General features: G+C 39.2%; 1 protein-coding gene across 1 annotated transcript in view; it reads left to right on the top strand.

The window, feature by feature from the left end:
• Nucleotides 1–6704: 6704 nt before the first annotated feature.
• Nucleotides 6705–26487, top strand: part of atp2b1a (ATPase plasma membrane Ca2+ transporting 1a) — a 40017-nt gene continuing 20234 nt past the window's right edge. Inside the window, exons 1-3 of the mRNA XM_026148142.1 lie at nucleotides 6705–6921; nucleotides 18033–18516; nucleotides 26287–26484. Of these exons, the coding sequence (XP_026003927.1) occupies nucleotides 18324–18516; nucleotides 26287–26484 (391 nt within the window). The 5' untranslated portion in view covers nucleotides 6705–6921; nucleotides 18033–18323. The remainder of the gene's footprint in view (nucleotides 6922–18032; nucleotides 18517–26286; nucleotides 26485–26487) is intronic.

Raw genomic sequence — 26487 nt, forward strand, 5'->3', positions numbered from 1 at the left:
AGTGGCGCTACCACTGAAATTACTTTAATTCATTCCACTACAGCTTAATGTATTTGTAGTGTAAAGTGCTTCTTTTTTTTACGTAGGGCAAGCAAAAGAATAGTTGTATTTGAATAGCTGTTAAAATATATATATATATATATCACGCATGCGTGTCGCAAAAGTTGCTAGTTTGAGAAAACTAACGCAGGAGCAGGCTTTGATTTTTCTAATAGAGACCAATGTAAGAGCTGCTAAATATGACACTGCGCCGTTCTAGAAACTACTGCTATGTATTGATTTTTATAGTTTTCTTCACAATCACTAAAAATAGAGGCACTTCACTGGCCTGACTTTTTTTTAATTAATGAAACTAGATGAAAAATTATCATTAGTGATCTCAAGGACTGGCACCACTCGTTTTATTTTATGTCACATCCTACCAGGTTACCTGTTTGCCCCTGCCTTTAATGGTTTTGCTAAGCCAATGAGCTGCTAACCTCCTTCACAAAAGTGAGTTGTATCGAAGTTGTCCAACTCTTTTTGGCAAAAGGTTTTGTAAGCCTATTAACAATAAGTCAAACTGTTGCTTAAAAATTATGAAAAATTCACTCGAGTCCTTGGAAAGTGTTTTATATTATATAATAAACAATTATTCTGCATTATTGAACAGATGTGACCTGTTTCATTGTCAATAAAGCCACCTGTAGTCTGTCTCACTTTGCCTACTGCTTCCCTTTGAAACCATTTAACTCTCTCTGTCTCAGACACACATACTGTATGTGTACTGCTTCTCTTTCCTTTGAAAGTCAAAGCTATAGCCTAACCTAGGACAAGGTGTGCATTTGTGTGTCCATCTTGAGTTTGTGTGCACAAATGCCATAGGATTACTTTGCACCAAGAAATTTAGGACTTAGTCTATAACCCTCCCTGTCCTGGTCCTTGTGCCTTTCCCAGAGGAAAAGCCCCCATGTGAAAGGGAAGAAATAGGGTGTAAAGGGCACCAAGTTCCCATTGGATCTCCTCCTCTGTGCCCCATCTGTGCCCAGTCAGTGCCACTCTGATTTGGACATTGCAAAAAGCTGTGTGTCATCTTAAGGAAACAAGCTCTTTCAACATGCCCCTCTCTTGCTCTCTGCACATTCTGTGGGTTAAGCAAAAAATCTGATGTGGCCCTGTAATTAAGTTGCCATTAATTGTTTTGTTGGGTCCCTGGTGGCACTGCTCAGACTTTAGGGGAAGAGAAAAGCAGATTTGCTGATGAGCTCCACGCCTAGCTGAACAACTGAGCGCAGTAAAAACGATTCTTAATTACCGCCTGTTGCCACTAATTTACCCAAAGTCACCTCTGCCAGCATGTTAACTAGCCCTTGCTCTCTAGCTGTGCTTAAATACTCAAGTTTGTTCCCTTTTTTGTTTAATTTGTTTCTTATTTTGAGACTGAAACGCACGCAGCCAGTGTTTAATTCTGCAATATTTTTGTCCTGTATGTTTTGTTTTCCACTTTCGTTCCAGTGTTTTCCATGAGCACTGGAAAACTCTAAATGTGGGCTCTCAGGTAGTTTGTGTGCCTTGGCGGTAATTGAATAAACACTATTTATATGCCCTGCATTTTATGACATGTAAAATGTTCACTAGCCTGAATGAAACACGCTTTCTAGCTTGACCACTAGCTGGGCCAAATGTAAATACAGAAGATATCAACAGAAATCAGAGCATGGAAAGCATGCTCCCCCTCCCGCAACCACACCAACACACCCTTCTATGGCTCGCCATCACACGTTCAAGTTTATATGGTGATGGCATACTATAACCATACACAGACTCTTCCACTCACACAACCTAATTTTGCACTGGGTGGGTCGCTGTCCTTACAAAGTCTGGCCTCAATGGGCACTTGAGGTGAATTATTGTTTGCGAGTGGAAACTTGGCCAGATAATCTCAGTGCTGCTGGCTCAGGGCTGAGTAAGACCACTGTCTCCTTCCCTACGCACACACGAGGCACACACAGCTTTTGTTTTACCATCTCTATTTCCAGTTCACACTTATTTGCTGACTCTTCGCCTTTTACAATAACTCCTTGTCTATGTACTTTTGCTCCATCTTTCTCTTCCTTTTCTATGACCTCTGCTTCTCCTCCTGCTCTCTCTCTCTCCGCTACCCTTTTTCCCAGAAAACTCTGGCCTTTATCCCACAGGCCATTCACCTCGCTGTGGCCGTCCTTGCCAGTGCCGTGCAGTAAATTCCTGGGGTAGCTGGAAACACAAACATGCACAAACCTAAGGCAAGCAGCTCAATCAAGACAGCCCCCTTCACCTACCACCACCACCACCTCTCCTTTCTCAGTTTTCCTTCGCACAAGGGGTCTTTGTCAGTAAGACTGCTCCACAAGGTCTCTCTTGAGATCTTCTCTTCAGCATTTGTCTGCACCATAGGTATAATTCATGTGTCTGTGTCTCGGCTGTTTTGCCAGTCAGCAGAGTTTGATGTTAATCTTATAATTGGGGTCCCTTTAGCAGACATTAACCAATGTTTGGACTCAGGATTTCAGGAAAAATGTGATTACAGTGATTATGGCAGACTAATGATGTGTTAGATAAGAAAGGTTTGTTATTACCCGGTGCAACAGCCATCCCTAATATCAACTTTGTCTGATTAATATAGCTCTTGTCCTTTTTCAATAATGGGTCTAAGCAGTCTGTTACAGTCAAACCTTATAACACTAAAACCAACTTTATTTGACATATTAACATCACATAAAGTGAGATTTATGTATAAATACTTAGAAAGTGGACTTCTGATTAATTTGCAATTGGAAAATTCTTACACATCAACATCCGTGATCAACAGTCTTTCTCTCAAGTATGGAACACTGTTTTTCCTCTTCCTCTTCAAAAGGAGGAAGTCACTCCCCACACCTCTATGTCTAACGCTTTGCCAATGTGCTGAGCCAGTGGAAAATGAGATGTCCGCTGAAGAAACAAAGTGGTGTAGATAGATCGCTGACCAAAGGAAGCAATATTCATACAGCATGTCCTGACTGATAGGGACCCGGCTATGTAAGTCTGCTAATGAGACATCTTCATGTTCACATTTTCCACTTGCCTCACCTCAAGAGGCACATGATCTGCTGGTGCAACACAGGCATTTCCACCGCAGTCATGTGTTTATTTAGAAAAGTGTTTAGGAATTAACTGATAATCTTTCTGTGGCTTCTGTTTTCCATTCCCTTTGGCTTTTTTCTTTGTGCAAATGTCTTAATCAGTTCAGAGCCGCGTGTTGTCTGAAAATGTGATAAGCTGCAGAGTCGGCAACAATGTTCCTCACACAACAGCAGACACATTCATACAGTGCCGGTTGCTAGACGCTTTTCAAACCGAACCTGCAATTATTTGTCAAGCTATGTTGTCTCATGGTGTGTAGAACAGTACCCCAGTAATTAAAGCTCTATGTTGGGATGAACGAATAATCACGCTTACCAAAGCTGTGTTGCTTAACTTTTTTGCCTCCCCTGACTATCCGCCTCAATGCGACCATGTGTTTACCTTTAACCTAAATTATTAAATGAGGTTCTGTTTTGAGCATTTTTGCAATACATGCAAAAGTTACCCTGAAGGCAACGTCACCTTTTTGAGTGCATTTTGGCATGCTTCATCATTAATGCTTACTCAAACAGCATGAACAAGACATTAGCATGCACAAAAGCTAATGACACTTGACATTTACTGTAGTTCACAAGATGCTCCAGAGCATATGGCAAATTTCCATCAAGAAACTGAGTCAACAGAGAGATTCAGCAACAGCTGTGGGGAAAATGATTGGTCTCCTCAATTTGAAAACTCAACATGGCTCTCAGAGAGTCCCGCTATTTGCATAGATGCAATTTCCTCAAGAATTAAAAACCAGGAGGATTTCTGCAATGGTTTGGTTTCTGGCGTTCGTAGACACACACGTGGTCATTTCCACTCAACTTTCAGGGCTAAACAATTCACTTTTGCCATTAACAACCTGCATCTAGATTGTTTCCCATACAACTAAAAGGCCCTTGGTGCGAGTCTTCATCATATTGCTCACTTCTGTGGTCCATAAGTGTTTAAATGGATTGAAAGATTAAGTGGTTTCAAGTGAACAAGCACGGAGTGATGGTACGAGGCAGAATTCCAATTTATTTTCTGTCAGTTTTAGAAAAGACATTGCAAACATCATTCACAGCCTAGAAAGAAAACGTTATCATGGAAAAGCTTTGTTTTTTACTGACGTTTTGTAATGAATTCTAATGGTTTACAGTTAAAATATGCATGCATGCTTTATGTTCCATTATTCACAAAGGGTTGCCGCAGCATGTAAGCTCCGTGTGTTTTATTTGGCTTTTTTAATGCCGGGTGCCCTTCCAAAAGGATTTGTGTTTCCTCCCAGGATCAAACCTGAGATCTTTCTTGTGAAGTGAATATGTAAACCACTACACTCTATGTGCTCTGCTTATACACATTAAGGTTAACGGTGAAATGAAAGGTTTACAGTTGATTAGCACAAAAACAGGAAGCAGGAAGTAAAGAGCTGTCCCCTCTAAAGATTCTTTCATGCATTTTTGTACAAACTGAACAATATCTTAATTTATGATCTTTCAGATTCATTTGCTACCCCTGAAATGAGCCAGACTGAACAACATGAATAAAGATATCCCCGAAAATCTTCAACTTTCCTCCAGAGCAGGCCAGCTGATCTACAGTCCTCATATATGTTTGATATGGATTGTAAAGATCCATTATGAATCTATATTTGCATTCCTACCATTACCTAAAGTGTGTCCTCTGGTTCAGATAAAGAAGAAGGGCTGATGCACAGACTGATGGACTGAAGAAGAGAGAAAGAGATGCCCTCGGGGGTCAGTGAATGACCTAACATTTGCTCTGGGTTGGCCAACACAAAGCACTGCAGGCTGCAACTTAGGAAGCCACCAAAACCACTGACAGTGAACTGCAAAAATGGCAGACATAAAAATAGATCTTGTCGCTTCTTTGGCACTATAGGGTTTAAAGGCCTGTGGAGCAAAGTCTGTGTGCCAAAGCTTGTTCACATGAGGCCCGTGTTACTGCTGGGCGTACAGGGGAAAAAACATCAGCATCTAAGCACTGCTGCAGCTGCAGCTACAGCTCTAAAGTTTTAGAGCAGAAAACTGACAGCTCACAATGTGCGAAGGGAGTGTGGGAGCACATGTGAGGCACAGCCATCATTTAGCAGCTTCTGCGAACAACATTTTTTGGGGGTTTTTTTTTTTGCCTATCTATGCATTTTGACTGATTGTTCCTCATTCTGCTTTAGACTGAGCCATTAAAGTCAAATCACAAAGACATAAGGCCAAATGATTGCACAAGTCATCTTACATAAATCAAGTTGGGGTTTTTTTTCCCCCGGCTTCTTCTCTTCCTCTTTCTTTCCAAATCTCTTTTCTCCGCTTGACGTCTGTCTGACTCGGAAATTCTGAAATGATATTTTCCAACTTTTAATTTGCACACAAGCCTAAACACGTTGGACCTTTCTGAAGAGGCAGCTGCTGCCGTGCACTCAAGGCACTCATGTTAATGATAAATCCCATTATGTCCAGACAGCAAGTGTATTACACTGAGTTTTGACCCTGGCCATGGTTATTTTCTGTTTATGATCTACCACAACTAATCTTTCTTTTTTTTATTTTTTAAAGTATTGTATGCTTGTCAAATAGCAGTTTCTATACCTGACTTGGTTTGTGCAAAGTTCAGATGGGTTTTGCAATAACCACCTTGTCTGAATTCTGGATCACAGACTTTCTAATTCCAATTAACACCTTGCACTCTCTGTTACATAAAAAAAAAAAACATATTAGGCAATTACAGGGGACTTGTGCTGCAATTTATTGCAGTACCAAAACGCTGTTAAATTTCTGTCACATCGGTTTAATGGCTCACATTGCTGTTTGCATTTCATTGACAGCTGCCCCAAGTAATAAGGAGGCTGATTGTGCAGAGTGTGTGACTCCCCGAGAGGACTGAAGGAATCGCAAAGAATACACGCATTGAATCTGGTGAAGAGAGAAAAAACGCACTACGTCATGGAAAGAATAACGTCAGGTTTGATTAGGCGTCGAGGGGAAGAGCCTCGTGCAGCCTAGGTGGGGTTGAGTCGCCCGGACAGCAAAACCGATGCGTTTTCGTTACCTACTGTCTGCAGGCTGCATCATATGATTGGGGGGGACTGTTGAATAATCCTGTTATTATAAAGCTACACGGGAGCAAAGAAGGAGTACTAGGGGATCATGACGTAACCGTTTCCATAGGCGACTGATATGCTGGCTAAGCCAATGGGAATCCACACCAGCGGTCCATACCCATCCTCCTTTTGACGTGCATCACATGTCCCTGGCGGTGTTGTGACAGAAATGAAAAAGGCGAGGCGAAATGGTTCACCTTGGTGTACTTCCGCCATCGTCGAGTTCCACTTTTACAACGTTATTTTTTGGTCGGTTGTCTCTCACGATATCCCCGTTATCGCTTCAGCTTGATTTTAGCATTTTTAAATCATAGAGATGCAACAATACCGCTGTGAGACACGCACCCTTCATCGTGTTGCATTAAAAAACAAATAGGTGGTCTTGGTCTGCATCTGTTCTGTAATTAAACATAAAGAGATTATTATCTCAGCAGTCAGCCACGTGAGTTGCGGCAACATCATCCCGCTTTTCCACCGCACGCATGTCTCATATGATTTCCGGTCAAAGTGACATGGGTTTTCATGAGCTCGAGGGAGATAGGAACTATCTTGGCAGTGTGAGGTTTGCAGGCTTTGGTTGTGACAGCGCAGTGGGCGGGATTATACCTCAGATCAGGGGAGAGAGTCTAGTCTTTGGTGAGACTGAGGGGGAGTTAAAGAGAGAAAGGGAGCTGGGGTGCTCTTCAGAGGACGGAGTAAGTATTATTTTACTTATATTTTTCTCTATTAGCGCGGCAAAATGCCACACAATAATTGATCTTTCCAAGTGATTTTGGATGTTGCATGTAACCCCATAACCGGTTAAGGTCTTCTTTTTTGTGTGTGCACTGATCAACGAGGGCCAACCACTGTGGGTAGCTTGCCTTGGGTAGTTAGCGGTATACCAAGCTAATGTTAGCTATCTTGGAGGGATACTGACATGGGGCGGTTCGTTTTCCAACACAGGTAGCTAATCAGCCCGGGATGCTGCCAGATTTCATTCGCTTGTGCATAGTTTGCTTGGGACTTCTGCATGGCTCATGGCTAAGTTTTTAGACTTGTCAGTCTGTTGGAAGTATCTTTTGTGAATTTCCCCTCTTTGCAGTCAGCATAAGCTAACGCATTAGTGCTAGTTTGCTAACCGTGTACGCTAGTCAGGACCGCTGTTATTTTTTTTTAATAACATATCTGTTGGGCTGCACATTAACGTTTCGACTTGGTTGCTCCTCGCGGGGTCCCGCTGTTAAATAACACTTCAACTATGGACCTTAATATCTTTAATAGAAAGTTGCCTGCATTGCATGTTACATGGTGATATGTCATTCAGCTTGTCTAACGCCTCGCAGTTCCCGTTTTATATGCAGATACCTAACGTTAGTGGAGTAATACTGCTAAACGGCCTGGAACTATATTCCGCGAGCGCTGGGAGTCCACGCGCTGCGGTTGCTCAACACACTCAATACGGGCAACTCGGGGAACCCATAAAACCGCGTTAGTCATTTCTGCTCTCTGTCACCACAGTAAGCGTGTTTTGAACCTTCGTTTATTGACTAACATCATTTTCTGGGGTTGTCATTTGCTGGTGTCGCATTCTGTTGTCCAACACTTTAATTTGTACCGTATTCTGAAGACAATAATTTGACCGCAACTAGTAGGTTTTAATCTCAAGTCCCAATCTCCTAACCTCCTCGAAACAATTACGAGAAACCCATTTGAGCAAGTATGGCTGTTTACCACTCTTAAATGTCCTGGTATGGCAAAACTGTCAGGTTATTTCCGAACTAAGGGGAAAAAAACTGCCACTTGTCGTCCGTAACGCTACTGAAAGAACAACGCTTATTTCATACTTACACGGCAATAGAAACTCACACACTGACTGCAGCTCGTCTCTTTAAATTACCTTCCACTTGCCCGTAATGTATCTCGTATTTCTTAGGGCTTCCAGGTACTGCAAGATGATTACGTACGTTAACGTTACACTCTTAATCTTGATTGACGACGTAATATAGATTGGTGCACTCAGACATTACCTGCAGTATCCAGGTCGATGTGGAGTGCAGCCACAGAGCACCTTTTGGTGTCTAGTTGAAGGGATCACTCCTTATCCAATTAAATAGCACCCAGCTTGCTGCAGCGCCAGCAATGTCTTTCAGTGTTTGTATAATGACTTGTGATTCTACATTCTATTATTGTAGTTGTATGAAAAGACGCTGAACATAAAACTCGGTGACACAGAGCGTGCTAGTCACCTGTAGTAGTCATCTGTACTCTGGTCTTGTTAAATAATATAATGACAGATAAGCAATTACACGGATTTTATAATCACAATATCTTGCTGCACAATATTGTATTAGCTGCAATGACAGTTGCTGTGATTCAGTTTGGAGATATGTTTGAATTTTCTAGCTAATACTGCGTTAGAAGTCAATTTTTTTTTCAGGTTTAGCTGTGAGTAATGCTTCATTGTAGCTGTCTAGCGCAGCATATAGAAATTGAGTTTGTTTAATGATTCACTTAGATCATCAGTAACACAATCTGTTGCCTTGTCTGAGCCCTTTGAACTCAGACTGTTGCTGTCACTCAAGAATGACAAAAATATCTTTTCTTATTCTTCGCTGTGCCACCTTTTTTTTTCCCCTAATGGCTGATTATAGACATTACCCCTCTACTTGAGTGACTAATATGAGTCAGTAGATATTTGAATACTTTTTTTTTTTAAAAATTTTCAAAAAATTGTTATATTTCAGAGGGAAGATCACCTGACCTTTGTGGCTCATTAGTTCATTTGTAGAAAATCAACCTTTCAAGACCACACCTCTACGTCCTTTTCAGCGGTGCATGTTTTTTCTTTCTTTCTGTGCTGAAGAATGTTGTTCTCACCAATCTTACATGCTCCTTGCTGCTGAGATAACTGCTATAGCCACTGTGAAGTAATGCCGCATATCTGGTATACTTTCTTCCAGGCAGTTGTCGCCTGCCAAGTCTGTTCCTAACTCATCATGGATGAGTTCCTCTTACAGCTGCTGGTTCACATGTTCACTTATTTCATTGTCATGCTCTGCACTGCAGACAACTATAAGCCCAACATTAAGACAAATTACTAACATTTGTCCTTAGTGTACTCTGTAATTCTTCAAGTTTAATGTTTATAATTGCTAGTTTAAAGCATTATTTCACTGAGGTGACCACTGCAGGTCATTAATCTAAGGTGGCGTTAAGCCTCATGTAAACCAGCATGGAAAGCTAAATATAGTGTGGTTTTGAACCAGTGTCATGTATTCATGGTAACATTTACCAATGATGGCATTTTACTTATCTTTCTTACTGTGTGTGGATTGTAAGGTCAAGATTATTTCAAGCAGGGGTTTTAGGTTACAGGGTCTTTTAGTCATTCATTACTACTTGTTCATTTAAATCTTGTTTAACTTGGCACGAGAAACAAATTACACAGGTGTGACTACCAGTTATATGCTTCAGTTTTTAATTTCAGGAGATCAAATGTACTATAATTGAAGATTGGCAAAAGTTATTATATACTGGGATTGTGCCTAATTAAAATAATTGCAAAGCACGTGCTGCAAAATAGCCCTGAAGACTGTCAGAAGGTCTAAATATGCTACCAGTCAGTCTGACGGACATTTATGTTAGTTTTGGCATCTCTGCAACATGGTGGGCTCCATGGTTTGACGTGGCAATGATTAAAGGGACATTTTTAAAGTGGGCTAGATGATTTAACTGTATTATTATTATTATTATTTGTTCATTTGAACTTCAGCGTCATTGAGCTTATATAATAGAAGCATACTTCCAGACCTCAACTTCTCTCATCATAAAGCATTGCTGGTTGTCTTGGATGTTATCACTTGTGGCATACAGTATACAGTCCTGCTCTGGTGTAATCTTCTCTACACATTTAAACTGCCATTGTAGCATGCTCTGAAAATCTTGGGCAAGTAATATCATACGGTGGAGCCAATGAGAGAGCAATTCCTGCCTAATCAAGTCAGAGCAGTGTATTTGTGGGAAACAATCACTCCCTGAAATACCACTTGAATTTTTATTTGAATCAAATGCAATCATGTGGATCATGAAATCATTTGTCTGTTCCTTAAAGCTTCAAAACTTTCTTTCTAGTATACATTTTCACTTAGGCTATTTATTAACAGTTACAGCAAGTGGTTTTGTCACAATGAATGCAGAACACATGCATGACATGTGTTAAACCATAGCAATGCATTCTGTACCACAGTTTTTTTTGTGAAATATATAATGCACAAGTCAACAATTGTGCATCCTAAAACTGAAATGATGGCAACAGCAATTTCAGACTGCAGCAGATAATGATGGGGCAGCAGGACCCCAGGCCACCGATATGGTCTGTGGTATCGCACATAAGCAAGAACACAGAAAGCCTCTGATCTTCAAAGTGCCTCAATGAAAGATGCCTCATTTTGGAACATTTTCAATCCTATGCACATGAAATGCTACGCAAAAGCTCAATAAAACCATACCTCTTGCTGTGCATTTACATCTTTGACAGGAGGAAATTAGTAGAAAGCAGTAAAATTTTTATATTCATGTATAGTATTTCTGTGGCCAGTACTATGAAAGAAAAGGGGCATGTTTGATTTGATGATAACAAATTCTGTAGGTAAATGTTGAAATTTTAATTCTGAATTTGTCCAAAAAATTATTTATTTATTTATTTTTAACAGTGGGGGGTGGAGGGTAAGAATACAACTTTAACAACAGGACAGTCTTCCAGCACTCAAAAATACTCATGTGGTCAGTTTCTCAGTTTTACTTATTTAAATGCCCAGCTTTCCCCTCATTTATGTATGTAGCAACAATTATTTTTGACATGCTCTATAAATGTTAATATAAACAGTTTTGAGAAACCGGTCAGTCTTCATGTGCCTAGATGGCCACTATGTACTAAATTTTATAACTTGTCTGTTCTGTTGTTATGTAAGAGGTTAAAAACCGGTCTATAAGAATGTGTTTCACCTGCATTGCTTTTGTAAGACAGCGTCAAACTATTTGTTGGTAAATTTAAGATATTACTGCTTATGCTTTTCAAATTCGTACTGCTTGTTGTATAGCAAATTCTTTTTGTTGGCACAAAGGTTCAAAAAGAAAAGTACAACCTGTTCCTTAAAAGGTTTGAAAAGTAAATGCTAAATTTTTAATTGCTTAAAGTGGTCGAAAGTCTCAACACTAATCAGATCTGTTGCAAACAGGTTGGTAAAATGATTGGGTATAAAAACAGAGAGAGGCTTTTAGAAGTAACACAGACAGGCATTAACATCCTTGTAAAATTGCATTGGCAAATAGTTATAATGATAACTTAAATTTAATTAATTAATTAATTTAAAATTAATATTTTTCAACATTCACTTGCAAAAAAGAATTTCATCATTTATGAAGCATAATACTATAAAGCACTGAATGGTGGTCAAATTTGTGCCCTCGGGCAGTAGTGCCTTATAATTGTACACAGGTCAGGGAAATTCACAACTAGGAATGAATCCACAAATGTTTATTGAAACTCTACCAGGTGGGGGTTAAAAAAAATGTGTATAGCTGGCTTGTTATCAGTACAAAGTTTTACATACTGCACCAGAATTTTTTTTTTTTTTTTTTTTTTTGGAAATCATGTTGTTCCAAAAAACAATTTACATCTGCTTACCTACAAGACAGAACACACAAAGAAAAAAAAAATGTACGAAGACTATATTTAATAATATTAGAGCACAAATAAATGTTTTTAAAATAACGCGGTAGTCTTAAAGTGTCCATAAATTGATCTATAAATATAATATGATAGACAGTGAAATGCATATATAAAATGTTATTTCTATTTATCCAGCAGCCTTAGTTTTTGGAGGAAAAGATGATTGTTTACTTTCATTTCAAATGCTGTTACGTGTCCTTCCATACATGCAGTAAAAGGAGCTGGAGAGGAAAAGCGTGTTGACGGTGACACCACTGACTGTGCGTTCTCATGAACTGGCAGCCTGACAGCGTTTGAGAGCTACGTAGAGGTTCCAGTCGGTGGGATGAAGTAGCACTCTCAGCTGCAAGCCACACAGCACAAGGATGGCTGGGTGTCTCTGCTTTGTACCCTCCACATTTACATGGCCTGACCCAGTTCGGCAATGGCTAGCAGTGGGGGGAGGGGACAGTCTAGGGGAAGCTAAAAATATCACCTCTCGCATTAGGCAGCTCCATTGCAGAGGGATCCCTAGAATTGCTATCCTTGACTTGCATCAAGTTGTTGGCACATAAAGGTATTCAAATTGCCAGAGGGTTTCCTTAACATGGAAACAAAGACATAAGTATATTTATGACACATCCATCAGTATTGTCCTGTCTACTTGTTCCCAATTGCTGCAATCTTCTTTGTAGGGGATTCATTGTGACTGTAGTTTTGAATAGCCTTGTGATGTGCATGTCTGTAATTCTTGGGTTAAACCAGCACACATCCACCCTGAGTTATCGGTCTGCTACTGAGGCTTGGAAAGGGTTAACTCTGGCCTCTGTCATTCAGCCATACCATGCCAGCTGTTGGCTTGGAGATCCAATCACAATCATTTTCCACTGTTGTAACATTTGAGCTGCACTGCAACCCGAAACTGACCCAGGGCAGCAAATGTTGGCACTTCTTTCATCTTGGCATTGTTGCTGCATGTTGGGTTAGGGGGTGTGAATGTTATAGTAAGACATGGGGTGGGAGGTGCAGTGAATTACACTGAAAATTATAGGCTTGTCTTGAATAGTCCATATGGTGCTCGAAGCAAGTTAAAGTCCTGCCACTTGATGCAAGTACTTTTGAGGCCATTAACAAATTTAGAAAGTCACATGCTTTCTTTAGGGTACAAGATGGTCTACCCTGAAATTCACCTGTGTCAGGTTGGTGGGATTTGTGGACTTGATCTGGTACAAAGAATTCCAAAACTATCCTGACTACAGCTGCATTTACTACATAGGAAATAATTTCATCCCTGCAATAAAACAACAACAAATGACTTGCTTCTTGCTCTTGGCTAGTATTTTTCAGAGGTGAAGGAAACTAACGGGTGGGAATGCTGCTTTTCTAACATTTCTACTGATCTCAATTAGTACTAGAGGTGGGAATTGCCATACATCCCACGATACGATATTATCACAATACTTAACGCACGATACGATATTATTGCAATTTTTTAAAACATTTTGCGATATTCAGATTCTGTACATAAAAGTAAACTTTATCAATATTCATTTTATCTAATATCAAAGTCTCGCACTCAGTCTTTCTCTCATTTCAGTCAGTTATATTGTTGACAAACTGAACGGTTTGTATTACAGTCTAGTCCAACTTAACTGAATGCAACCATCTGGTACAATTATAGCTATTCTGAACTATGCAATTTATGAAAACTATGCAGCCCATTCAGCAACTGAAGAATTTGAAAGTAAATTAAAACAAAATATAATTTTACATTAAATAAAAAAGTTTTAAACTTAATTAAAATAAAACATGTCTTAAATTAAAATAAGTAAACTGTCATGTTTATTGCTGCCAAAAAAAAGTTAAACACATTTGGACAGTGAAGGAATGTCAGGATTCTTGCTCAGAAAAAGGAGCTGATCAACATGCTCTGAAGTCAGAGCATGTTGATCAGCATGTTCCAGTCCACAAAAACGTTTTTTGTAACAAAATATCGATTTCTGCTGTCCCTGTATCGATACATTATTAGCAAACAAAATATCACGATACTACACAGTATCGATTTTTTTTCCCCCCACCCCTAATTAGTACCACATACAGGAAGGGAGTGAATCAGTTTGTTGTGAAGTTTTATTTTATTAATGGCCTGTAAAAAGAGCCATCAGTGTTTAGACGACAGTGGAAACACAGACAGCCAGCAGCCATAAGGAACCCAGTTTCTTGACAGAAATTCCTGGGATTAAAATATGTGTCATTTGCTTGGAATGGCTATTGCTGAAATACAATGTCACCTTTTTTAATATATAAATTTATATATTGTTTGACAACACTATAAAGTCTTGCACTTTGAGTTTGGGGTGTGTATTCATGTCTGTGTATTTTGCCAGAGTAGATTGTGATTATACTCAAGAATAAAAATGAAAATGCCACATCAGGAATGAAGAGCCTAAATCTCTGGGCAGCACAAATCATGCAAAGGTGCATTTGTGTTACTGTTTGAAATGTAGAAAGTGAGAAAAAGCAAGTAAAGTATCCCCAGTGTTATTTCCAGACATGGCTTAATGTTCCCGTGTACCCCCACTGGTGCCTTTCCTAATGGATCAGATGGCTGGGTCCAGATTCCTTGTGCAATGCAAGATTAGTTTGACATGGCTTTTAGTATAGTAGTGATTTCATATAGAAACTGGGCCCATCTTGTTAGATCTCAGCCATAAATCCAGTTTTGTTCCTTCTGAAATGAAGAAATCAATAAAATCAAACCTTTCCTAAAACAGATGTACATTTGCTATGCTTCAGCCTCTGTAGTTTTATTAGGAGGTTGCTTTCTCATCCGAGCTTCTCCAAGACATATTTGTATCAACCTGGTTGACGTGAATGAGCCACATTGTGTTAGTCTGATTAACACTGAATGGACAGCAGCCTCTCATTGGAATGGACTCTCCCATGTAGAGCACCATGGAGGTCCCTCATGCGACAGATAGTCTTAATTAGATTAAACAAAAGGCTTTTCCTAGGGTAATCAGTCAGTTGGCCCTTGTTCACTACGGCACCCCAGGAGTCACACAGCAGGGAAGCCAGGGGCTTTATGACTGTGATTTGTTTTTAAATTTAATTGTGAGAGACCTTCTGTTGAAATGGCAAAGGGACTGATGTAGTCTAGAATAAATAGGGGTGTTTAGTCAAAAAGATTTGACTGTAATGTTGTATTAGAAGCTCTTCATCAGGCAGACTAAACTTGAAGTTATTTAAATTATACTTATTTTAGTGTAGTAGTCATATTCAAGGGTAGCAGGTTCAGGTTCAAGTTACTTTATTTATACCCGTAGGTTGATTTGGTCTGCAGTAGTGAGTCATCCATCCTTGCACGCACATATTCAATACAAACAGAGACAACAGATAAGCGTAATACAAAACACTAAAGAAATTAATAAAAACATAATAATGAATTCACCTGGCATAGGATTGTAAAGCTATGGATTTGTTCATCTAAGTGAAAGCTGCTGCAGTGAAGCAGTTTTTAAACTGTGTTGTTCAACAGTTTGGGGCTAGAAATCTTTCTCTCAAACAGTGGCTCATAAGTTAGTTTGTCAGGTGGTCTGGCAATTTGTTTGAATGAGTTTCTGTTCTTTACAGATAAATGTATTAGACCTGACACCAAGGGCAAGGAGAAAATGGATTCAGTGAGAATAGGATTAAATGAAATCATCATGGTTGTATCATTGTGGAGTTTAGTTTTTTGCACACAGCTTCACAGTTTGCTTCAAAGTTTCGCTTTGAATCAATAATTGTTCTGAGATATTTCTATGATTAAGCACATTCCCTCACTCATAATGGACGTGATCTCTTGTGTATGAGTGCACTTTCTAAAATCGGTGATCATATATTTTGTCTTAGTTACATTTAATTGAAGACTCATTATACCTTTTTAACAAAATCATCAAGTACTGGGCCGTAGCTGATCCCATTATCCTGGAGCTGACTAACAGTAACGGAGTTATTCACATACTTTAAAATGGTCCTGTTTTCATACCTGCTCTAACACATATTTGTGTGCAGGATAAATAATGAGCGCAAGAGTGTGCATCCCTGTGGGTAGCCAGTTGAGGAGCAGACTTGATTGGATTTGATCCCATTTCTCCAGACTTTTTGAATCGTGTTAGTTAAAAAGTCAAGAATCCAGCCCAGAAGACTTTTTATTCAGGTCAAATTGCTCTCTTCTGATTAAAACATGAGGATTGGGCTGAAAGCTGAAAACTAGCACAAGGAAGTGTTTAACATGCAGGTTGAACAAGGTTATTGTGACATATACTGCTCCTATCTGTGGCCTGTAAGCAAACTGCATAGGGTCAAGGACATGCCCAGTTTACCTTAAAATATCGATTTTCATGTGGGTTTGTTTGTTTTAAGATTTTCATCATTAATTGGGAAAAGTAGATTTAGAAAACGGGGACTAAAACATCATCATACATTAGGTCCATGCTGTGCCTGTAAAAACCTATTTTTAAAAAAAGATTTATCAGGTCCATGAGACTTCTTACTCATATGGATCAGAAGGCCTGTTTCACATCCCTCGCATCATGTTAAAGTGGTGTTTATGTTCAGGCTTACAACACAGTAGCAGGATTTCTGGTATTGCAAGCAAGATGTTATTATGTATTCACTTTGTCCTCATGTATGATTCTATGAGCCCAGGAATTCTTCCTTAAATGTTCACTTGGACTCAAGTATAGACTGATTAGAATGTGATGATCAAAGGTTCTGTTGATTTTGATAAAATATTGAAGTAATCCCATTTTGTTTACAACAGGTCTCTGTGAAATCTTAATTTTACAAATTTGGCTGGAATGACTTTAAAGACAAGGGGCTTTATGCTCCTATCCCAAGAAGTGAAAAGTGTTACCTGATTTTTGTGCACTTATTTATTACAGCAGGGTGTAAGAGTTTGTACTGTTTTTCTATCCTTTATGGTCAGCTTATTTTCTCTCATCTGTCCCTGGTTTTAGAGTATGTGTGTATGTGTTCACTGTGTCCTCTGCTCTCTGTAAAGAAGTTAAGATAACATTACTGAAGTCAAACGTAACCCAATAATTTACTGTAAGTGCAGTAAAAGCTTGCCAACAAGCGTTTCTGTATAAAATGACAGGGGAGAATGGGCTGACTACGCAGAGCATACCTTCAAGTGCAAAGCAATAAACTTAAGGTAAACACCTGGTTTAATTGCACTAATCTTTTTTGCTCCACCTTGTAGCTATGGTCATTATAGAGAGATCTTCTGCCGTGCTGGCTTCAAGATTTGATATGCACTTTGTAATGTCTTTTCAACAACATTTGTATTTGAAACAGTGACTTTATGTTGTATCAGGGTCTGCTGTTTGTTTATTTATTAATACAGATAAGGTAGAAGACCAACAACAAAGCCTATTATTTATCACAATTCAAAAAATTGCCTTTCACAATCTGTACAGCAGGCAACATCCTTATTTATCAGATGAGGAACAGTTTATATTAATAGGAAAAACAGAAACATGAATTTGAATTGTAACTAAAAAGCAGATAGAAAATGGTCTTGTGGTTTATTGTGCTTGTCCATGAGGTCTGTTAGTTGGTTGAACTGTCATGCTTTGGCTTTAACATTGTTTAACATGGTTATTATTTTGTTATTGTTTGAATATGTTCTGTTTTTAATCACTTTATGCCTCATTCAAGTCCAACTCATGCAAGAGGCAAGAAAAATGTGTAAAAGTGTTGTTGAAGCTCTGTTAACAGTAGATAACCAGTACATAATGCTCAAGAAGCTTTAACCAAGAAAAAGAATGCTCATTACTAGTCAAGAGTTTTATCTTGATGGCAAAATTATTTTATTGCAACTTAAGTAAAACTAATCAGAATCTCTTGCCAATTGATTAGAGGCAGTTCTGCTAATAATGCAGCTACTTGTCTCAGCTGCCTCCAGCTTGGTAGGTTATATACTGAAAATGAAATGTTTTCCTGGCCAGATATTAGTTAGCATAAGCGCTATGTCAGTAAATGAATTTTAACCCCCCTCTTCATGTAATGGCCCATTTTGGTGTGAATATTGACAAATTTCTTTTTATGTTTGCTCTTCTCTTCCAGATCTGGATGCATGGTGATCTCTGGCTCTGTGGGTGATCCTCAGTCACCATGAAAGAATAGGAACTCAGCTCTCCCAGGGAAATGGCTTGTTTCATAATATCCCTTCTACCTGGCATATGACTCCAGCTGCCTGTGAAGGGCCTGTTGGCTGTTTATGGGAACTGTCACTGTGTTCACACTCTTGAGGATTTAAGAATTTCCAGGACAGCCCTTTTTTTTGGGTGTTTTTAAACCCCTGCTGTCAAGTCAAAGCAGCAACACTTTGCAATAGACTGGGGAGGCAGTAAGAAGATGGCGAACAACTCGTACAGTGGGGTGAAGAACTCCATAGTGGAGGCCAACCATGATGGAGAGTTTGGCTGCACACTAAAAGAACTGCGTGGGTTAATGGAACTGAGGAGCGCTGAGGCAGTAACCAAAATTGCGGAATATTATGGGGATATTCAAGGACTCTGCAACCGGTTAAAAACATCACCAATAGATGGTATAGTAACACTTTTACTCAACATGATTTGAGTTTGATCATTTACAGCATGACAGTTTTAGTTTTGGGAATGACAATGTGGTGCACACATAGTTTAGGAGGTGTGTCATCCACATTATTGATTGCCTTGACATGACTTCCTTGGAAGCTTTCACAAACCAGACAGGTGGCCAGGCAGACTGGCTCTGACCTGGGCCAGTCCTGCTCTATTTCAAGGCCTGTGTGGATATGTCCCACACACCCTCCTTTTCTCCCTTTTCACCTCTCTGACTATGTGTGCAGGTTTCAGACAGACCAGCTGTTTGCTTGGGCACAGTACCAGTCTGCAGGCAGGTAAATGTCCCACATGTGGAGGACAAAACAGGACTCTGTAAGGCTTGGTAGTAAAGCAGTGACTTTCTCTTTTGTGACTGTCTTCTTCAATATTAAATTCATAAGCTAATAATTAGAAGAATTGGGGGGAAAATTCCATTTAGGGTATAGTGAAACCCAAGTAGGTTGCTTTTGATGGCGCCTATCTTTTCTTTCTTTTTTTCCCCTGCTACTTCTGTCTGTTTCCCTTTATAGACAGTCTGCCTAATCACTAGTATGACCTTGACTGAACTCTTTATTTGTGGGGATTTTCAGTTTGATCCCAGATTAAAATGGCACCACATATTCACTGTAACAGTCCTTTGTATGCAGTCACTCGGTGCAAGGTAAAAGTCTCCTGAGCTTCAGTAAACCAAATAATGGTAAATACAAGCGTTTACAAAACTGCAAAGCAACTGTTATTTGAGCAAGTACCATTAACTTACTTTAATCCTTAAACGTTCTTTTTTTTTTTTCTCTCTTGGATAATACTGCGCATGCCATTTGTGCACGGTGCAGTTTGTCTAACTCCCTTTAGATTTACTAAAGGCAATGGGCCATTGTCTAAACTATAATGAAAAATTGCTGAATAGGAATTTAGCTGCTGAGGGAGCACAAGTTGTCTAAACATGCATGTGGCTGTGTAATGTTGGTGAATATGGAGTCCTGTCATATTTTCAGCATGAGTGACATTGGTTGTTGTGTAAATTGTCCTCCCCCTCTGCTCAGCTGAGTGTATGCTGTAAAAAAAGAGAGAATGTGGTTAGTTGAGGCCCCTTAGCTTTGCATTTTTCCTTATAAATCACAAAGAAGTCCTATTACTGTATTGATTTGTATTTTAATAAATGAAAAGATAAGTTAGCTGAATATTAGGGACATGTTTACATTGTTAAGCCTTCATTTCAGATCTTTTTTTTTCTTTTGTTTTGCCTTCATTGGTGTCCAGCATATCAACGGTCTTGTTTTTAAAATGCTTTTAAGATTTTCAGCTTGTCCAAAACGATGAGACTGAAAGCAAGTTACTTGAAGGTTTCAAAGGGAACAGTCACTTTAGCCCAATTTATTTCAATAAATTGGGCTAAAGTGGCAGGGTTTTTTTGGTTTATTTTTTTTTTTAAACAAGACTGTACTGATGAGCTTGACTACATCCCCATTCCACTTGGTATACACCCACTGTTTCAATCAGCACATTTGTCCCTGGCTTGGGAAATTGAGCCATCATTTAAGATTACAGGATCCTGACAATTGAAAAGGGATTTCTAATTAGTTGGGTGGGCATTATTTGAACCTCTGAAGCCAATCCTCTGCTAATCCTCCACTTCCCAAGCTCTTTTCATCCAAAGAAGTTTGAGTAAATGTAGCTGTTAGGAATGTGCACTAATGTCTTGCTCTGCTTTAACTAGTTTGCATAATCTAAGACTTTAAAGCCAGCTCCATTTGCATGAGGCTAAATGTAATTTATCGTGGCAGTACGACTGCTATTTTTCATGTCTGTACATAAGTCTTAATAGACCACCAGAGAGCTCCCTATTCAGTTGGATTTCAATTCACTGATTCAGATTGATTTTGATAATTAACATGCCAGTGCTGTGAGTTTAAAAAGATGTAATTATGCTTTCTCAATTGTGACAGTGAGAACTGCCAAAAGCTTATTCAGACAATGCACGAAAAATGGTTTTTGACAAATTTTAACCCTTAACCCATTTGTCACTGTACTGTAGTGTACTAAAAAAAGAGGTGGAGGCATTTAAGCTAGAAAGGGTTGATGTCTTTTTAGATGGCAAGTGTTTTAGTGTGTGTGCTAAAATATTTTCTTACTGAGAGAGTTGAAGGGAGCGATCTCGCTAATACACGTAGCTGTCTGACCTGGTTTCACTTGTACATCATTTTTTACTTCCCCCCCCGTTTCATTTTTGCTTCTGTTTCTTTTTTCCCCACACCGATAGCATAATTAGATATCATAGTCAGCAATAACGTTTCAAAGGAAACTCTGTCTTGTATATGCTTTAAAATATACTAAATGCTCACAGCAGCCCTTCAGCTTGTGAAAATGGTGCTATTGTTCTCTTTGGTATTTGTGGGGACTTAGTCAAGCCTAAAAAAAACACATAGTGATGTCATCTTCGCTTAGAGATGGAAGTTATTACAGTTGGGGCAAGAAGGTGTTGAGCTGCAGTAATGGGTGTAGGTGATATCATGCCACAGTATATAACAGTTGCTAAAACCACAGCATTTTTTTCTTCAAACCAAGTAGCTTATTTTCTTTGCATATTGAGACTCATCAAATTGTCATGGCCACTTTTAAATTAGTATTATTGGCAGTAATCCTCACAGTTATCCCTTGTTCATTGCTATTTTCACATTGTCTGATACTTGGGTCCCAGGGTATGCATCCAGTTGATCTAATTTATAAAATCTGACAGCCTATTTGTATCTGTCATTTTGAACAGGAAACCCCCTTATTCAGTGTCAAGGTTCGGACTGTTAAGTCGTAGTCTTTCTCTTTGTAATTCAGGAAGCCTGCATATCTTGTCTTCATGTCTAAATTCAAAGTGATATGCTGAAGCGTTTTGCCTGGGAGTGGTTATAACAGCTCTCAGGCTTGGTTTGGTTCAGTTCAGCGAGAAATTAGGAAGTGTGCTGATACACATGTAGTCATTTCTGGCTTGAAAACTGATACATGAGCACAATTATTTTCCTGTTTTGCTTTAGTTACTAAAGGTGTGCAGAGGAGTTCTGTTTCATTTCAACCCAATTCTGTAAAACTATGGAGATATTGATTTTCTAGTTAGACACTGTGCCTTTTGTTATTTGTAGTCTCAAAATTTCCTGAGTGATGTGATGATGGTACTTTGATCAACATGTAGTACCACAGATTTCTATTTTTTAGGGCAGAAATTGGATGATGATATCCTTTGAGAGTCTCAATGCTCAGTTTATTAATCAACGCTGTCTTAGAGCAGATAAATTCCTACATGCAGCAACACCTAAAATCCTCTCATGATTTTCTCTGAAAAGGCTTTTGGAAGAAATTGTTAAAATGATAGTTATGAGGGCTGTTATAAACAACCCTATTTTAGTGTTTTTTATAAGAGAAAGAGGCGTGTAAAATTACAAGAAGTGGAAATAGGTTTTTGTCTGTTGAAGAGTGTGAAGTGGACTTTAGATTCACACAAAAGATTATCTCTGCAAATTTACACTGTACCTGGAATTGGTGTTACTTGCTGTCACAGAGAACTGCGGTCCTGGAGACACCTGCTGTTGTAAGAGCTGCCATATAGATGGTGGTTTAACAGATGTTTAGCTCTTTCTGTTGCTAGATTGCGTCAGTGTAATGGTAGAGGGCATGCAGTCAAGAAACTGAGATTAAAGTTTGAAGATTGATGAGGTTTAGTCTGTCAGCATATAGTATAGCTGAAATGCACTCCTTTTCTTTATTGCCCCCGTAAGCCCCATGGCTAAAAGTAGGCCTTCGGTCAACAAGCTCTATCTACAGGAAGTAAAACTCACAAGGTTTCCTTAGATTAATCTAATTTGGAGAAAAAGGCAGGACCTTTATGTCCAGATGACTCTGGTTCTCTCACCCGCTCATCTTTCCACGGCGTGCGACAGCTGGCTGTCAGCTCTGGCTGCTTGTTGCTCTCCCTATGGCTCCTGAGGCACACAAACTTGCTGCCGCCTGGGGCTCCCTTGCACCCGTAGACATCCCAAAGTGGAAGCAGGCTGGCAGGGATGAATGGCTTCTCTTGTGAGAAAGGCTTGACATTAAAAAAAAAAAAAAACATCCCCTATTTAGGGCCTGACTCTTTATTTATCATTTATAATTATTTTTATTTTTGTGTTTTTATTTAAACTTGAAGGAATCATTGGTTAAAAAAAAAAGACATTAAAAAAAATCAATCAGTATATGGTTTTTAACATGACTATTCATCAGTATTGTAATCTCAACTATTTTGATTACTCCTCTTGTTTCAATTGCAAACTACCTGTCACCGTCAACTAAACTCTAAAGTGATCTTACCATAGTAGGTTATATTAACTATTATACATACAATATTATTATATTATATTAACAGGTAAAATACCATTTAAGGTCTCGATTACTTTTCTCATCCTTGAGAATCCATAAAACTGCTAATTAATTTGACAAGGTGGTTACCTGCTCAACTAGTCGGGAATGTCAACCACCAACTAATCATCATGATGAAGCACGTTAAATGTGGACGGGGCTTAACTTAAGCAGAGGTGATGGAAATCCCATAATCCAGTTATCCTAATTGGACTCAGATGTGCTTCATATTATATTAACGTAAATAGGTTGATGGTTAACCTTTTAGCAACATAAAGAATCTTTTTATACATTTTACTCACAGTAAAACAGTTCACCAGGTTTGATTCGCCTCCTTAGCAAATTAATCTACAAAAGGTTGTACAGTGAACAATCACAAGTCCTCTTTTCTTGATTGTGTGCATAAAAACGCAAGTTCGGAATTATTTCTCAGGCTTAGTTTGTTGAGTCAATGATGCTTAGTTGTGGTTCCCATCTCATTTAATTGTGACAGACCCAGGGTAAAGGTTTACCTTGACCTCTTACTGATGACTGAAAATGACAGTACTCAGATGGGTCAGCTTGCACAAGCATCCAAATTAAATGGTTAATGATTAGCTGCTTGACACTGGGGCTAAAATGATGCAAGAGGCCAAGGCCAACCTATTTTCTGTTTGTGAATCAAATGGAGAGATGACACCTTGATCGGCTTCTGTCACTTGTATTTATTGCTATAATACAAAGGGAAAATGTGGTGTAAAGTTGAGTGGGGTATTAGCTGTCAGCGTGTTTTAATTAGAGGCACAGAGAATTAAAGGAGATGGTGAGAGACAGCCACGGAGCAGCAACAGTCAGCTTTGCTGGATAAACCCAGTCACTATTTTTTTTTTTTTTTAATGTGTTGTGCTGGTGGTGAGTCATTCTTCTCACCTCTTTTAGAAAAGTATGTGTTAGGTTGTAATGTCAATTAACCATTTAACTAGTAATACAGGATTATTTTCTTCTTTACACAAGTTTTTATTGACCTGCTTGGTGAGTAGGAATGAGGGAAAAAAACGGCAATACCCTCTTTTAATTAACTCGCATCTGAAATCAATGGAAACAATTTGGAATTTTATGAAGCAGTTCACTGAAGTCAGCATTTTTTATTGTAGTTATTTATTTAAGTAATTTATTCAGGAGTAAAGTTTAGCCCAACCATTATCCTACTATATTCACTGATTATAATGAATTGGCAAGGATAAAACACAAATCAACTGTAAATGTATTTAATTCAAGCCTTTTTAAAAAAAAATGTTTTTAGAGCCCAATTATGTCATCAGTTAGCAAACTGACACACACAAAACAAATATCAAGGTTTATATTTTAACAGGAAAAAGCATTTACTTTGGGATTTGGTGTTAATGTTAACTCAGTTTTCTGATATTTTATATGCTACGTTATTGGCATTAGACCTATTCTAGATTATTAGTGAAATCTAGAATTGGTGGGACTACCATAACTTGATGGAAAATGAAATCAACACGATGTATCACTTTTATATCATGATACATATCTGTTATTTAAAACGTCTTCATTTAAATAAGGTGTTTATTCCCTGATCAGAGTACATTTCCTAGAAGCAAAATTTAAGGTCTTTCAGTCAGGTCTTTGTACCTGCATGATGGATGTGCGTAAAACACTCACAACATCACTTGCAATGAATCCAAAGTATTTCCAAACTCTTCCAGAGAAGAGTCTACAGAGATTAAATTCTTAATTCAACAGATATTTGGTTATGAAATGACCACAAATGACACGTCCATTCACTGTTCTTTCACCCAGGGCCCAACAAGGGCCTGGAGTTTGCACTGCTCTCCAGGTATTCAGTTTCCTTTCGTGGTCCAAACACATGTATGGAGTTAGGTTAATTGGTAGGTGTGAATGTAAGTGTAAAAAGTTGTCTTTCTCTCTGTGTTAGCCCTGCAACAGACTGCCACTTGCCCAGTGTTTACTCTGCCCCTCACCTTATGAGAGCTGGGTTACGCTCCAGCTGCCTTACACCCCCGAATTGGATAAGCAAAACAAAATAGGGAGGGGGTAAAATCTAAATGGAGAATTCCAGGAACACATGAGTGTATAGAACATTATTGTTGAAACAGTAGTTAGTCTCGGTGTTCACACACAAAGTGTTGGCCTGACAATGACGTTCTAAACACAATAAGTGTTGCTGGAGTTTTGACTTCTCCAATATTAATAAAAAAGAAAACCCCATCAGAATCAGCAGTTTGAACTGTCTGTGCCTACAGCATGAGATCAGAAGAACAATGTATCTTATTGTCTGTGCTCTTGTCACTGTGCTCAGTTTCCAAGGCGGTGTCATGGTTTTTATTATGCCTCTGGTCTGCTTGTCTGTTTTTCTGTCGTTTCCTCTTTCTCTCCATGCCCTGCTGATCCTTTTCCCTGTTAATACGCTGATACTGCCAGGACAGCTTCCGTTTAGCCATCAGCATCTCTACTCTTTAATAGTCTCGGTCCTTTACACCCTCACCCCCGACCACCCCCGCCCACCCCCATCTGCCTGTCAGTAGCAGTTTCACACAGTCACTCCTCCCCAGCCCTCAGGCCTGCTCCATCTCTTTCCCATAAACACACACACTCTCTCTCTCCATCCAGTCTGCACCCCCACCCACACACAGCTAGCATGAATAGAACTGAAAAACTGTCATGCATCATCAAATGTGCGAAGGCCCTTTTGAATATTTGACTCTGCCTTGAATGTTGAGGCATTTGAATGGGTTGCTGCAGAAAGCTCCTTCTCTGTACACATGGATGACTGGGTCTCAGGGCAGCCAGACGTGTAATGTATCAGAGAGATGACTCCATAACGTGACAGTAGTGTGTGAGTATAGGCACCTGTGAGTCCATAGCTGATTCAACCCCTAGTCAGTTGGTCATTGTGTTGAAAACAGCAGTTTTGGGGGATTAGATTTGACCATAGTTTTCACATTCCCTGGCGTGTCTGAAAGAGGTGAAAATGTTTGACATACCCACAGAATGTGTCATTGTTTGCAGGCATTGTGTCCTCCACAGTGTCCTGTCAGAAATGCTGAATCCTTTTGGAAATTATGCTTTTGGAGGCCTGCTGATGAGAGCACAGCTCACTGACTCTTACTTCAGTGAGACACGCTCCCCCCCCTGTGAACTGCAGCAACTCACCCATCTGCGCTCCAATTTTGTGACACATAATTAAGGCCTTCTCTTTCTTTTCTTTTTTTCTGATGTGAATAAATATTTCTTGTTTTGTGTGAAATTCCCTGATGGGTTTAAAACTAACATTTTATGAATTAACAGGTTTTTTTTCTTTTGTTTATCTGTCTTTGCCTACCTAGGTCTAAGCGGACAGCCTGCAGATATTGAGAAGCGGAAAACAGTGTTTGGGGAAAATCTTATACCTCCCAAAAAGCCCAAAACGTTCTTGCAGTTAGTGTGGGAGGCACTACAGGATGTCACGCTGATTATTCTTGAAGTGGCAGCCATAGTTTCACTAGGCCTTTCTTTTTATAAACCTCCAGATGCAGAGAGAGAAAGTA

Source organism: Astatotilapia calliptera, chromosome 17, assembly GCF_900246225.1.
Source record: "Astatotilapia calliptera chromosome 17, fAstCal1.2, whole genome shotgun sequence".
Lineage (NCBI taxonomy): Eukaryota > Metazoa > Chordata > Actinopteri > Cichliformes > Cichlidae > Astatotilapia > Astatotilapia calliptera.